The sequence below is a fragment of the Zonotrichia albicollis genome, chromosome 22 (genome assembly GCF_047830755.1).
Source record: "Zonotrichia albicollis isolate bZonAlb1 chromosome 22, bZonAlb1.hap1, whole genome shotgun sequence".
In the NCBI taxonomy this organism is placed as follows: Eukaryota; Metazoa; Chordata; class Aves; order Passeriformes; family Passerellidae; genus Zonotrichia; species Zonotrichia albicollis.
In genome coordinates this window covers 6,554,421-6,569,388 of record NC_133840.1, presented here as the reverse complement: position 1 = coordinate 6,569,388, position 14,968 = coordinate 6,554,421, and the positions used below count along the sequence as shown (strand labels likewise).

Sequence of the window (14,968 nt, the reverse complement as noted above, 5' to 3'; positions counted from 1 at the left end):
GAATGTGGGTCCTTGACACTCACTCCCCCTTACTGTGAGATCCCCAAGCAAGTTCAAGTGTGCCTCTGCAGCAGCACAGCAATGCCTTACCCTTAAAGTCTTTCTTTTCAAAGAGCAGAATTAATAAATGAAGATGTTTTTTAAGCTGTCTGAAAAAAAAAGAAACTTTCCTGACCATTATTGCCTCAGGCTTCTCAGGTAGTTCACAGAGTAGCAGTTAGCCTGAGAGCTGCTAAAAAGGAGATGTAGTTAGGGAGAGAAACCATGGCCATTGAGTAGCCGAGCTCTGTAAATTCCACTGTTGTTAATTTCATTACTTATTACTTCACTTCGTTAATTACCAGCATTTTCCTTCCCCTCTGCGTGCGCATTCGGAGACGCGCATCCTCCCCTGGGGAGGGACCCTCACCCCCTCCCCGCTGCCAACCTCAAACCACGGAGGGGCTGGGTGGAAAACGAGGAGCTGAGAGATGGGAAAAGCGAATTGCAGCCTGAGTGGAGCAGCACAGACACCCAGAGAGGCCGGGGCTCCGCAGCTCCAGGCAGGGTCAGGAGCCGCGGTGGCGGCCGGGCTCTGTCCCCCCTGGGCTGGCAGCTGCACAAGAGCTTGGAAAGGCACTTCTCCAAAGGGAGCAGATGATTTTCTGGTGGGGATAGAAGACTCTGGCAGCTGGCAGAAGTTCATGTTGGTCTTTTGGCTGCTGGTGGTGAAAGGAGGGGGGCTGCAGGTCCAGCCCTGTGGGGTGGAGATGGCCACGGTACCCTCAGCCCTCCCTGGGCAACAGCAAATTACCAAATGCTCCTCCACTGGATGGAAATTACCTCGCTTTCAATTCAAAGAACAGATAATGGGCTATTTTCTTCCCAAAATACCAGGGAAAAGGTGTGTGAGCACCAAATGTGCAGGTTGTTATTTCCATCTTCTAATGGGGATGGAAATCCTCCTCACCCAGCAGCTCTGAAACAGGGAGATAAACAGGCTGTTCTGATTATAGAGTTACATATTGCTTGATAGCAAATCATTCCCAAGATGAAAAAAAATAATATTACCAGAAAATTAATGTTTTCTAAGTTACTTTCCAGCCTGTCCTTTACATTAAGGGTGTGAGAGAAACTTAGGAATTTGTCTCCCCTCATTTAATGCATGTAGGGTTGTAGGGTTTTTTAACTTGCCAACAACCTTCCAGAGAAACAGCAAATGAAAGAATCCAGTGATTATTTTAAATCTGATGAGAAATGCAACTTGCATTGAAAGCAAAGCAAAGTGGATTTGAGATCAAATTTAAATAAAAGTGAAAAGAGAAAGACAGCCAATTAAAAAGCCAATGAAAGGAGAAAATGCAATTAAAACAAGGTAAGAAAGGCCTGATAGTACATGTTCAGTATTTATACTAGTCAAAGATATTGCTGATGGCACCTTGTCACAGAATCACTGAATGATTTGGGTTGGGAGGGACCTTAAAGCCCATCCAGTCCCACCCCTACCATGGCAGGGACACTTTCCCTATCCCAGGTTGCTCCAAGCCCCGTCCAACCTGACCTGGGGCATTTCCAGGGATCCAGGAGCAGCCTCAGCTGCTCTGGGCACCCTGTGCCAGGCTCAGCACCCTCACAAGGAACAATTCCTCCCCAATATCCCATCCATCCCTGCCCTCTGGCAGTGGGAAGCCATTCCCTGTGTCCTGTCTCTCCATGCCCTTGTCAAAGCATCCCTGTCTGTTTTCTGGCATGAGGTGCTCCCTTCTGAGAGCCATCTCCGCTTTCCTTGCTGCTTTCCGAGGGATCCTGGGATGGTTCCCACCCCAAGGAGGTGTGAGATGCACCACGGTGTAACCACAGCTGTGGTTAGTGTTTGTTTCTCTGGTTTACCCCTCTGGAACTCGGGTCCTAAAAATAGTGCAAGTTTGAACTGGCAGATGTTTCATTTGTCCTTTATGAGAGGACCAAAATTAGCCTCTCATTTGGCACCTAAATAAAGCAACTTAACTGCCTTTATGCGAACTTTGCAATTACTGTCTATTGAAGTTGCAACATTTTGTTGTGTTTGATGGGGAAGGGCATTATATAAGCAACAGCAGCACCTAAAAACTACCAGACCTTGAGAGGGAGGACAAATATCAACAAGCCCAACTGGGTTTTCTGGGGGAAACTGATTGGGATGATTGGTTGGAGGTTTTTTTACTTTTTTTGATCCAGGACAGGTGTTTTCCCTAATGAAGGTTTCATTAAATAAAAAGAAAAAAAAAAAGGCGAAAGTACCTGGGAAATGCTCTGAGAGCTGTCTATTGTAAAGGTAAAAAACATTAATAAAAGGACAGCAATGGTTTCTGTAATTTTCAGAGAAAAATCTGCACAGAATGCCTGAAGCTGGGTTAGCAGTGGGACTCCCCAGGGGCAACAGAAAGATGTTATAATCAATTACCACATCATAACACTGATGTATGATAATTACTGAGTGTTCCTCCTGAGATAGTGCAGCATTTGGCTGGGATGCAGCTCTTTCATGGTCCACTGCCTGATTAATATGCAAATAATAGGCTGATTGCATGATGAATGCAGAAAATGAGTTCGCTGATAACGTGAGCACCGAAGCGGGAAGATGATAAATTACTTTTACTGACTGTCCTACATTAAGTACCCTTTCTCAACAATTTTATCACAAATTAAGTAAAGCAGTATGGAGAGATTATGAGGATGTGTAAAATAATGTACCTTAATAGCTTTTATAATATTGTTGCGTGCAATGTAAATGTCATTTTGTTTCAGCACTTTCCCCAGCACTCCTCCAAAAAAAAAAGGAAAGGAAAGGAAAGGGGAAAAAGGGAAGGGAAGGGGGAAAAAGGAAAGGAAAGGGAAGGGGGAAAAAGGAAAGAAAAGGAAAGGGAAGGAAGAAAAAGGAAAGGGAAGGGGGAAAAAGGAAAGGGAAGGGGGAAAAAGGAAAGGGAAGGGGGAAAAAGGAAAGAAAAGGAAAGGGAAGGAAGAAAAAAAGAAGGAGGGAGGGCAGTCATTAGCCTGGGATCCATCCCATGTGGACATTGCCTGTGGCAAGGGACTGTCCACATTGTTTAGTGGGGGAGATCTCTCTAAATGCAGTGCACAGAGCACATATGCATCCTGCTGCAGCCTCTGCTCCAGAGCACACACGAGGCTCAAATCTCAGAGGAGGGTGTGGAAATACCTTCACACTCAGGCTCCTGACACAGGAGGACAACAAACAGTCATAAAATTGGTGCCCCATTCAAGCAAGTTGGTTTAACACATCAAATCACGAGGTCAGCAAGTCAGCAAAGGCACCATAAAATGCAGCAGAATCTCCTTGTTTTCCCTCTGGCTCTCCCTCTGTTTTCCAAAAGGTATTGTGCACACGTTTGTCTTGATTATACTAAAAATATAACGCTGTGGGGTTGTGGCATCTTGATTGATTGCTTCCATGACATATTTGTTTTAGTATTCAGAAAATCCTTAATAAAGCGTCTGCACACAAGCTGCTTTAATAATAAGGTTATTGAAAATATTTTCTAGCAGTTATTTCTAAATATTGATTTCTAGCTAAGTTACAGAAAAACAGAAAAATCTGAATATTAAGTAAAAGTTGGCAGAGTAGAGCACTGTCTTTTAAAGCAGCCATGATTCTGCCATTAATCACCTAATTTAAAATATAGTGTATTTTTAGAAAGGGTTTTTTATTGGTTAAGAGTCATCTCTAAAAACAAAAAATCATAATTCACTTTTCAATGCCAAGATCCCACTTTTTGCTCAGGAATCACAGAATCATAGGATCATTTGGGGCTGTTGGCCTAACCTTGGGCATTGCTCTGATGTTTTCAACTGTGTGTCTAAATCTAGCTAAAAAATTCTCAAGTTTCCCCTTTTTTTTTTTTTTTTTTCTCTCCCTGTGTTTTATTGTAAGTAATGCTTAGAGAGGCCTCATTTTCCCCCCGGGCTATTGCAAAAAATGTCCTTTAATTCTTCTCCTCTGAGGGTTTTCTCCAGGGGTGTTGCTGTGTCAGGGCTTGGTGTGTTTGCTCCAAAGTCAGATCTCAGGATAAATTCCACTGGAATTGTCTGACTCCAGTTGTATCTTCCTGCACAGAATTCCAGGCATCCTCCAGAGCAATCTCTGCTCCCCACTCCTCCTGACTCAGTAAAAGTCTGATGGTTTCACTTTATGTAGCATTAAAATAGGTCTTGGTGTAGCTTTGGGCACAACACTGGGATTTCTAAAACTCAGAGGTGTTTGTGACTGCAGGTTTGGTGAAGGGAGAATTGGTTGCCCAACTTCTCCAAGTTTTAAACATCCAGCTGTAAATCTCTCCTCATGAGTCCATCACCAGCTCCCATCTTATGTGCTCTTTTTTCTCAACTTCATCTGGTTTCTCCAGCTCCTTCTGCTTCCCAGAGCTGAAAACACATTTTTCTAATAGAGGCACAAAGCTAAAACAATGATTGAAAATACAACTTAAACTGCAGCAATCCTTCAGCAATAGTCAAAAGCAAGTTTTTTCAGGTAATTCTAACATCCACCCTGATTATTCAGTTTTATGTCCACCTGACACTTAACATATATGGAGAGTGGGAACCTTTATTTTTAAATTACCCCAGTAATTGCAGAGTTAACCAAGGCTGGTTCCTCCCCGTTCCGTGCAGACACACACACATACATCTGCACACTCTCCTAAAGGGGTTTTTCCTTTGATCCCTCCCCCCGTCCACATAAAATTTCCCTCTGAGCCAAGGCCCAAAATAACATTTTCCCCAAAGTTACAACATTTGTGAAGCAAACAAACAAACAAATTCTCCACAGTCAGAGGGGTGGCAACTCCAGTGAGTGCTCACAACTCTAACTGCACCAACCTACATACTTGACATCATTGGAGATGCAAACTGCTTTGTGCACTCCCTACACAGAACTGGGGGAGTTTATAACTGTAGGGAGGATCACATTTTCATGAGCCACATCAATTTGCAAATTGTGACTAGGCAAGGTTCACTCACTCAGAGTAAATCCACCAAAAGCACTACCTGGGAGAAGGCGCTTTCACGGGTATTTTCTTTAATTAGTCAGAAGAGGGATGTGTTGCAGGGCTCTCCCACAAGTGCTGCTCAGCTTTATTGCCTAGTTCAGGCTTGTGCTGCACCCACTGTTAGTGAGGAGGGTTGCTGTTATGGTGCTTTAAAAGATTAATTTTAGATTGCTGATTTTTTCTCATCCCTGGAAGTGTCCAAGGCCAGGTTGGACAGTGCTTGGAGCAACCTGGGATAGTGGAAGGTGTTCCTGCTCATGGCAGGGGTGGAACTGGGTGAGATTTAAGGTCACTCCCAACCCAAATAATTGTGTGATTCTCTGATAAGACCCTGCAAGGGCAGACATAGCTAAGGGTAAAATCAAATATAAGGCTGGAGGGAAGAAATCTCTCCCTGAAATTCTCACACCCTGGGAAGCCGAGTACCAGGGTTGTCCTGGGGATGTTGCTCAGCTGTGTGTGACCAGGCCCTGATTCTCAGGGCAGCATTCACCAGGTTTTGGTCCACAAATTGGATAGAATGGGCAGCAGCCTCATCATCGGGAAACAGAAACTAATCCAGTCCCAGTGTGAGACACTTTGATCTCAGGCAACCTGCCAGGCCTGTTGTTGTCCATTAACTCATCTGCACGAGGAGGTAAATGCAGCCCTGAAGTAGCAAATGCTCTTTTAAGAGGTTGCTGAGAAATCTGCTGTCCACATTTGTCTGCTTTCATCCTGCCCACTGATGTGCTGGTTTGGGAGCGGGCAGAGCCCGGGATGCCCCCAGTCCCATGGGATGTGCCCATTCCCCCAACTCCTCAGGAGCCAACTGGGGCTGGGCTGGCACAAACCTGAGCTTTGGACAGTGGGAAAAGTGGTGCATCAAAGCAAGCAGCAGTGAAATCATGTTTGGGTTCTCGTTGGAATGTCACAGAGTACCCTGTCATTTTGTTTTAGCAACTTGTCCTTCCAAATGCGCAGTTCGCCTTATGGCATGCCAGCAGTAAAAATGTCACTTACAATAATTACTTTTTGGTGAAAATGCTTGCTGACTTCCTACCTTCAAGCTGTTTTTTACACAGTGGGGAGATAATAAGAAATGACTTTATCCTGACTGCTCAAATGAACACTAAATGGAATTTAGGTTATTATTACTGCAGATAGAGAACTGTGTATTGAAATTTAAATAGTGGATCAGATAAACTACAGAGATTTGTCTCTGAAAATTATAGTGGATCCATTTTTTCAATCCACTTCCCTCTGAAACTTAAGGCAGCTGTTGTCTGCCTGCTGTCTTTGGAATATAATATTTTTCATAATCCTTTTAGAGGGCCCTGAATACCTTCTGTGTTTTGCATGGTCTTCCTCAACTTCCCCATGTTCTGTACCTCGTTTCTCATGAGTCCTTTTGCAGTTTATTGGCTGAACCTGTGTTAGCAGCAAAGGTTGGACAGGTTACTGTCCCAGCAGCTCCAGGAGGACAGGGTGTCTCTGTGGATGGACAGATGTGCTGGGAGGACAGACTGAGAGTGGGCTTGTGCTTTGTGCTCACACATTCAGATGCTCTAGCTCAAATCTCTGGATTTGTTTGCTGTCAGAGGTGAGGCAGGTTCTGAGCAAAAGCAGCAAACCTGCAGCTCTCAAAATGAGCAGGAGAAGTTGCAGTGGAGCAATCTGCGTGTGCTGGCAGATGTGCTGCCTCTGGGACTGGTGAAACCTTATCTGTGTCTCAACACTGCTCTGTCACTGATGCCTCCTTGGAGGGGATACAGCAGCGCTGGTGTCACGTCCTGTAGATGTCTCAGATCTTCTGGGGAGCTTGGAGCAGGTGGCACCTGCAGGTCTTTGCATCTGAGATGTCCTGAGCTTCAGAAGGAGCCTCCAGCTGGAGGGTGCTGTGGATCTGAGCTGTGCTTCACCTGTTGGATGTGTGCTGTGGGCTTGGGAGGAGTTCCTGGACATCACAGAAATGGTGCCCCTTGAGCAGTGCCCTGCAGTTCCTAATGCCCCTGACTCCTGCAGATGCTCAGGAGAGGAGCCTGCACAGCCTGGGGTTCCTCACACACTGCAGGACTCTGCCCATGACCATGGCACAGCAGAGCAGAGGGAGATGCCAGGCTGAGACTGTGCTGGGGGAGGTTTTCAGCTGATGTGCAGGATATCAGTAGGATAATTAATATGAGGTCCCAGGATCCAGTACTGGGGACCTCACCCCAAGATGGGTTGGGAGGTCTTGGAGAAGAATAAGAAAATCTGGAGTTCAGAAAAATCACCTGTGATCAATGAACTGAGACAAGAACTCCAATTTTAGACTTGCTGACATTTTCCAAAACACTTTCATGGCAGATGCTGTGGGGAAGGTGCAGGGGATGGATGGGACCAGAGCAGCATTTGGATTCATCCACTGTGCCAAGGAATGCAAGACCACAAAAGATTTTCTGTGTTTGTGTAATTAAGGCAGGGTTGATCTATTATGGTTCTCAACCAGGTTTGTAAAATACTCAGACCTCAGATCTATTTGCTGAATTGTTTGCAAAGTGAGTTTAGCTTCTTACCAGAGAGCTACTAAGGGGTAGGGAGAAAGGGCAAGCTGTGATGATGGTTTGGGGTTTTGTTGCCATTAGATTGCCATTCAAGTAGCAATTTTATATATATTTTATATATTTTTTTATATAAATATTTTTAATATATCTGTATATAGGGTTCTGCAATGACCTTATCACTGGTGATGCTCTTGATCTCTCCAGCTCTTCTGTTACTTCATTTTTGAAGCTTTGGAGCTTTTATTTCACATCTTATATTGGATGCAGGCTGTTAGAAAACAAACCCTTTTAGTATAGCAAAGTTTACCTGGAATTTATTGAAATAATTTCATCAATAAATAGTGGCCATGGAGTTTGCAGGATGTTCTGTAATACAGCTTTATATTTATATGGACAAAATGGTCTTTTCCTCTTTAAACACAAATGTGAAAACATCCAGTGAATATTACTTTTAAGAAACTGGATTGCTTTTAAGTTAGTGTTATTCTTCAGAGCAGTCTGGGGTTAAAAAAGCAAAGCAAGTTTTAAAGAAATAAGCTTTCAATGTATTGTTTTCATTGGAAATGTTCAATTGCTGCTTTGGAAATCTTAATGTATATTTTTCAGATATCCTGAATTTGTGTCTTTGTCTTGTGAGGAACTTGAGAGAAATGAATACAGACAAATTATTTCATAAACCATGTGAAATGGCTGTGGATTGACAGTTAAATCTGGAATAGTGAATACAGTCAATTTTCCCCTTTGTTCTGTCAGCAGTCACTTGTACTCTAAATGTCTATTTAATTTTTTAAGTAGATTAACGGGAAATGTTTGCATTATTTGATTATTGAATTTACTGTCCCAAATAATGGATCTTTTCCTCAAATATTTATGTGATCTTGAAAATGTTTTTCCAGAAGGGAAAAATGCTAAAAATGAATAGGGAACATATTTTGAGTTATTTGTAGTACATGTACATAATGCCTCGCCTGAAATCACTGTACACTTGCCTTTTGGTGGGGAAAAAAAGCAGTTTGTCATCTGTACTGCCTTCCAAAATTAGATTCAGATAATCCCACCTTTTGGAGTAAATGAGCAGCAGATTGGTCTTAAAAATGAAATTCAAGTAAGCTCTTGGTGAGTGATATAAAAAATAAATAAGCTAATATGTGAGCAACAGAGAGCATCTCAGTGATAGATGATAACACAGATTACCTTTGTTGTGTTCATAATTAGGCTGGGCAGGGAAAGGAGAAGGGAGAAGGAGGCATTAGGAAATGCTTTTGTTTAGTCCTGTGTGGTTGGGTTTGGTTTGGTTTTTGGGTTTTTTTTATTATTTTGTCCGTTTTTCCCCCTCTGTGTGTGTGTGGCTCACCGTGCACAGATGAGGAATTGTATAGGAAATTTGCAGCTGCTCCAGTTATTCAGTAAGATTTGTATAAGCTGGCACAAGGGACAAAATTAGAGGGAAGTTGAACGAGTGCTGTGCAGTTTATTAGCTAGGCAGCCATAATTTTGACCTTGCTGTGGGTTAAAGGACACAGACCTGAGAAGAAATCTGTTTATCATGTGGGGAATTCATGCCATCCCTGACAGTGTACAGTGAACAAGATGGATGATCTGCCAAATTGGTCCCTCGCATGGGTGAATCAGGGCAAATTTACAGTACAATTCCTCTGCTGCTCCTGATACAGAAATAACATTTCCCAGGGTTTCTCTTCAGTTGTATGATGACCCAGGGTGAGCAGAGAGAAGAAATAGGATTTGTAGGATCCCCTTTACCTTTAAGATTTACATGCACCTCGCTTGCTGTCTTCCTCTTTTGCATCTCACATAAAGCACTAAGAAAAAAGTCAGATTTTTAGGTTTGAGAGAGCAACTTCAAGTGAATGTGTCAGGGGGAAGAGAGAGAGCAACTTCCTGAATGCAGCATGGGGAAGGTCCCAGGACCCTGAACAACAAACACCATTATCCTCTGCACTCTGCCCTGTTTGGGCCTGACTTTTCCTTCAGCATTTGGGATGTGTTTCCATGCTGCACAGGCTGCATGCTCTGGAATGATCTGACAATATTCTGGATAACAAATTCAAAAACCAGAGAGGTGATGGGACCTGAGAAGCCTCTGTGGTGGCACCAGAGGGCTCAGAAAACTCCGGGCTCTGGGCTCCTCCTTGAGCAGCTGAGAGCTCTGTCAGCCTCCTGCAGGCAGCTGGAGCCAAAGCCAGGGAGGTGTGAGGATGGAATCCATGCCAGGGATGTGTGAGGATGGAATCCATGCCATAAACCTTGGTAATGGGTGGGAGGCAGCAAGGAGGAGGAATCAGCCCCACAGAAATGGGAAAAGCTGTGGATGGAGAAATCACCCGTGCTCCTTATCTCCTGAATGGTTCTTGTAAACCACAGTGCCTCTGTGATGTTGCTTTAAAAAAGGTTCAGGCTGTACCCTCAGATGTCTGGAATCTCTGAATAAGCTCAGTCAGTACGTTCTGTGAGAGATAAATTTATTGGGGGGAAAACAACGTTTTGTACAGAACCTATTGTTGTTGGCAAATTAACAGATTGGGAAATCTTTTTGTTAAACCAAGTGTCACAATAACAGATTCGGGTGTCTCCTGATCCACTCAATATCTTTATGTTGGGTTCTCAAATACTTTAATTAATACAGCATAATTACAAACTGTATTTTAATCTTGTTATTTCTGGACAAAGAGAATTGCAGAAATGTGATGTGTGTGATAAGAAACAAAATGAAATCAATAACACTTTCAAGATAGAGAGTTGTATCAGTTGTAGAAAATCCCTCATTGACAGAACAAAATAGTGGCTGAGTGAGTTTCTTACAAGTCACAGAAGGAAGTTTAAACCAGTCTAGAATGGAAGCTTTAAAACCATCCTTATATAAAAATGTTGTGACAAGCAAAACTGAGATTTCCTGACCAAGGAAATTGCGTGCAAACTTACAGACTATTGCACTTCAGTTTTTCCTGATTTTTATTTGTATTTGTACATCTTGTCTTTAGAAGAAATCAGAGACAACTCAAGATAAAATTAGAAAATAATTCTTGTTTTTAAAAAGAGCCTTTTTAGTACCCAAGTCGTAGCAAATAGCATTTTGCATACTTAGGCATTTCTTTAAGTAGGTAGAATATAAATGAGGAGGAAAGTTAAATATCCTGCAATCAAAACATTACAATTTTGCTAAAGTGGGGACTTTTTTCTCTTTTTTTACTTACAGAAAGTACTCCAAAGACTTCTGCCAGTTGCAGTCCTGCTCCTGAATCTCCCATGAGTTCCAGTGAATCAGTGAAAAGCCTGACTGAGCTGGTACAGCAGCCCTGCCCTGCCATAGAGACGAGTAAGGATGGCAAATCCCAGGAATCCAGTGAGCCACCTGCATCTGAATCCCAATCCACGACCCCTCTGCCGCTCTCAGGCCACTCTGCACTCAGCATCCAAGAACTGGTGGCCATGTCCCCTGAGCTGGACACCTATGGCATCACCAAGAGGGTCAAGGAAGTGCTCACGGACAACAATCTTGGTAAATCTCTTTATTTTCATTTCTGGTCCAAAATTGTGTGAAAGTGTTCATGTTTTTATTGTTAGCTACACTAGATGTGTTTGACTCTGGCCTAAGCTTTAATTTGCTGAAACGATACCTAATCTATTTAAACTGGTGGAAAACTCTTTTCAGATTGTCACACTCTGCTTCAAATCCCATCACACCTTTGTTGTTCCTGGCTCAGCAGGCAGGTTCTGCTCCCACTTCCCAAAGCAGAGTCCAGCAGGCTGTCAGCACCCCCAGAACCCCAGAGCCAGGGAGATCATCCCTTAGGAGAGGCTTTTTTCCCCACACTTGCAAATCCCAGGCCCATTTTGGGTGAAGTAGAGGAGGCCAGCATGGTTGGAGAGGAAGGTGCACCACAAGCAGGAGCACAGTGTCCCTGCAGAGCTGGGAGGGAAAATCCACACTCAGCTGAGGTTTAGATGGGCTGAGATAAGTGTGCAGGGCCACTCAGTTCTTGTGCTTAGAGATGTGCAAAACTCAGGCTGCTTTTGCCTGCAGATGGGTTTTTGGCTGTTGCCTTTATTGCCATGACTGTTTGGAATAGTCACAAGGAATAACCTGATGTTAGTATGGGAAATCCTCATTAATTCTGTCACTGTGCCTCTAAATCTCTGATTCTTCATGTCTTTAACCTTTGTTTGCCCCTCAAGGCTTTGGGGAATGTTTGTGGGATGCTTTGAGGGCTCAGGCAGGAGGGCAGTAGGGCTGTCCCAGAGTTACCTGCTCTGCTTCTGGGTCTGAGCAAAGGATTCATCCCACCTGCAGTAGCTGTTCAGGGGAATGGCTGCTGCTCCCCAGAAGTTTCTCTTCTTCACTACAAATAGAACCAAAAGTTTAGATTTAGACTGATGGTGTTACTTATGTGAGCAGAATTTTATCCATATCATCTGAATGTGATGACTGTGAAAGTAAAAACTCCTCTATTTTAGTATGTGAGGAAGCCTCTTTTCATCTAGACACAGAATAATGTGTTATTTCCTTAAAATATTTTTAAGGGGGAAAAATACTGGGATGGAGGAGGTCCCAAGTTCTTATTTAACATAATTTGGGGGAAAAAAGGAAATGGCCCTGATCACTGACAGACCCTGCTACTGAGCCCAGCAGAATTCCTTGCCCATGGAATGCTTGTTGCTTGTTCAGTGGAGATAAGGTAGAGATAAAGCCCTAAATCATGGTAAGGGTTTGCAGATCCAAGCCCCTGGTTTTTGGGCAAAATGCTGTTGAGTGCTGTACCTGCTCTGGTGTTCCAGAGAGGTTTGAAAAAAAAAAAAAAAAGTATTTTTGTTTACATTTGCTTTGATGCCATTTTTACTTAGTCTTTTTTATTTCCCATGATTTTTTGTTTTCCTACAGTGTGGCTGACAAGCCTAAAAAGCAGCAGAAGAGCCAGGAAATGTGCCCCAAACTCTGCATTAGGTGTGGAACCAGTTTCAATGTCTCCTTTTGTGCCCTCAGTGTGCTGGTGCTCCAGGTTTTCTGGTGCACAGGTTTCTCTGCTTTAGGCCACTGGGCCCTGTGAGCCTGTCACAGGCAGCTGGTGTGGCTGAGGTGTCCCAGTGTCACCAGCCAGTAAAGGCCACAGTTGTTCAGAGCAATTCACACTGAGCTGGGTGGGTCTGTCCTCCCCTCACCAGTCAGGGGAGTGGCTCCAAAGGGAAGCAGAGTAGGTTCAGGTGGGATGTTAGGATATGGAATTCTTCCCTGTGAGGGTGGGGAGGTCCCACACAGGGTGCCCAGAGCAGCTGCCCCATCCCTGGCAGTGCCCAAGGCCAGGTTGGACAGGGCTTGGAGCAGCCTGGGACAATGGAAGGTGTTCCTTTAGGGTCCTTTCCAACCCAACCATTCTCTGAAGGTTCTGTGCCTTCAGCACACTGTTCACTGCTGATGTTCTGAGCCCCAAAAGTCAGGGTATCCTCAGGGGTTCCCTGCTGGCTGCAGGAGCTCACAGGGGGAAGCAGATGCACTCAGCTGTTTGAGGATAGGGCATATGGGGCATTTTGTAGGGAGGGTCAGGACTTTCCATGAAAGATCCAGTAGGATCCACATCAGTGGGAATGGATATGAAAGCTGGGGAGGAGTTTTAGGAAAACTGTGCTTAAAAATATTGCTGTTATTGCTGGTGCTGTGCTGAATATGGAGCATGTTACACCTGCTCCCTCCCAGGGAGGATTTCTGACACCTTCCCCCTTAGCTTGGGAGTCTTTCAGGTGTTTTCTCCTGTCCTGCCATATCCTGACATGAAATAAACAACACAAACATCTTTAGCTTTGTTCTTAACACCTAGAGAACACGATGTTACCTCCTTCCACATTTGCATTTTTAATTTTTAGGCTGTAGTTTAAAGGTTCATTTCCTTCAGCAGCACTGCCAGCACTGCTCATTCCCAACCCTTTTGCAAATCTGTGCCCATACTCTTGTTCATGTGGCAACACAATAGCAGATTTTTAAAGTGGCTGTGTTATCTTGTTAGTAGCTGGCAGGTTTACAGGGAAATGGATGAGGCCTTGCTGATGTTTTTAAATACAAACAGGGAGCAGGTTACCCCAGCAAGATATGTGATAAAAAACATAAAGATAAAATTGATAAAATTTCCCCTGAATTACCTCTTTTGTCTGATTTTCCTGATATTGAGGGTAGTGGAAAATCACTTATTACTCAGGACCTTGAGTGAATTCTGAATGTAGGAGCTGTTTTCAGGGCTAGTTTGGAGCTTATTAGCAGAGTGTCATATTAAGCCCTGTTCTCCTTTCCCCTCTCTGCCTCTCATTATCTCAGCTGCTTCCTCTGAAAGCTTTGCAGAACCCACCTGCCCCACACACCTGAGTGGGATGTTCTGCCCTTCTGACTGATCCCATATTCCCTCCTATCCCCATACAGGCCAAAAAACACCAGCAGGGCAAATTTTGGGATGTCTTTAAAGAGAAAGATGAGGGGAATCATGGTGTTAGGTGCAGGGGATGGGTCTGTAGAGCAGATATTTGCCATGAGCTGTCTGTGTCAGGATCAGGGAAGGCTGTGAAGAGCTGGTGGTGCTTTCACAGGTGTGGGCTTGTCCTGCAGAGCTGTGGGGTCAGAATCCCCACTCACCCCATTGTCCCTTAGGGATCTGTTGGTTACCACTGGCTGCAAGTGCTGGGATGTGGTGGGAGAATGTTCTGTTGTGGCTTAGTGAGGAAACTCAAAAGCTGCAGATCCCTGAGCCCCAAATTTGAGGGTTATGGAAAGATCTTTGGGTTACCTTGAAATGCCATGGCAGCAGCACTTGTATCTTAAATCCTGGTGACTCAGATGACTCCAGGCTCTCCTGCAGCAGAAGTTGGTATCAAGGCAGGGCAGCTGGGGAAGAACACTGAAGTGAAGGGGGTTAGAAAATCAGCTCTGTGGTTGGGTTTGAGCTGCACAGGCATTTTCCCCAGTCCCTTATAAGTTAGGCTTTTCCCATATAAAATCATTGTCAGCAATGCACATATGAACACTGTACACTGTCAAGCATTTGCAGATTTTACCCTGCCAGATGACAGCATTTTGTAAGAGAACTAAAATTAACTATTCTTAATTAGAAATACTGTAGAGATTGTAAAACAAAAGTTGTATTGCAAATTGTGATTATCTCTAGTGGGTAAGGCACAGTTAGATCCCCACAGAGAGCACAGCACAGAAATTCCATACGTGTTTCTGTGAGGACATTTATATATGGCCACTGCTGAAGGGGGAGGTTGCATTGCTCTTGGTTCACTGATTGCTGGAAATGCTTGGATTGCCCTGTTGGAACAAAGCTGGGGCACTGCCCTCCTGCATAAGAGCTAAGTAACCTCACTGCTGTCACGAGCTGCCTGCTTAGCTAGAAGTTCAGTTTATTTTTCCTCTCCTAATTT

General features: G+C 44.0%; 1 protein-coding gene across 12 annotated transcripts in view; it reads left to right on the top strand.

Moving 5' to 3' along the window:
• The window catches only part of CUX1 (cut like homeobox 1), a 272,878-nt gene that overhangs the window by 212,459 nt on the left and 45,451 nt on the right, over positions 1 to 14,968 (top strand). For 10 of the 12 annotated variants that reach the window (XM_074556857.1, XM_074556859.1, XM_074556852.1 and 7 more), the window contains one exon: positions 10,764 to 11,066. The exons of the other annotated variants lie outside the window; for them this stretch is intronic. In XM_074556857.1, coding sequence (XP_074412958.1) covers positions 10,764 to 11,066 — 303 coding nt within the window. The remainder of the gene's footprint in view (positions 1 to 10,763; positions 11,067 to 14,968) is intronic. 12 annotated transcript variants of the gene reach the window in all.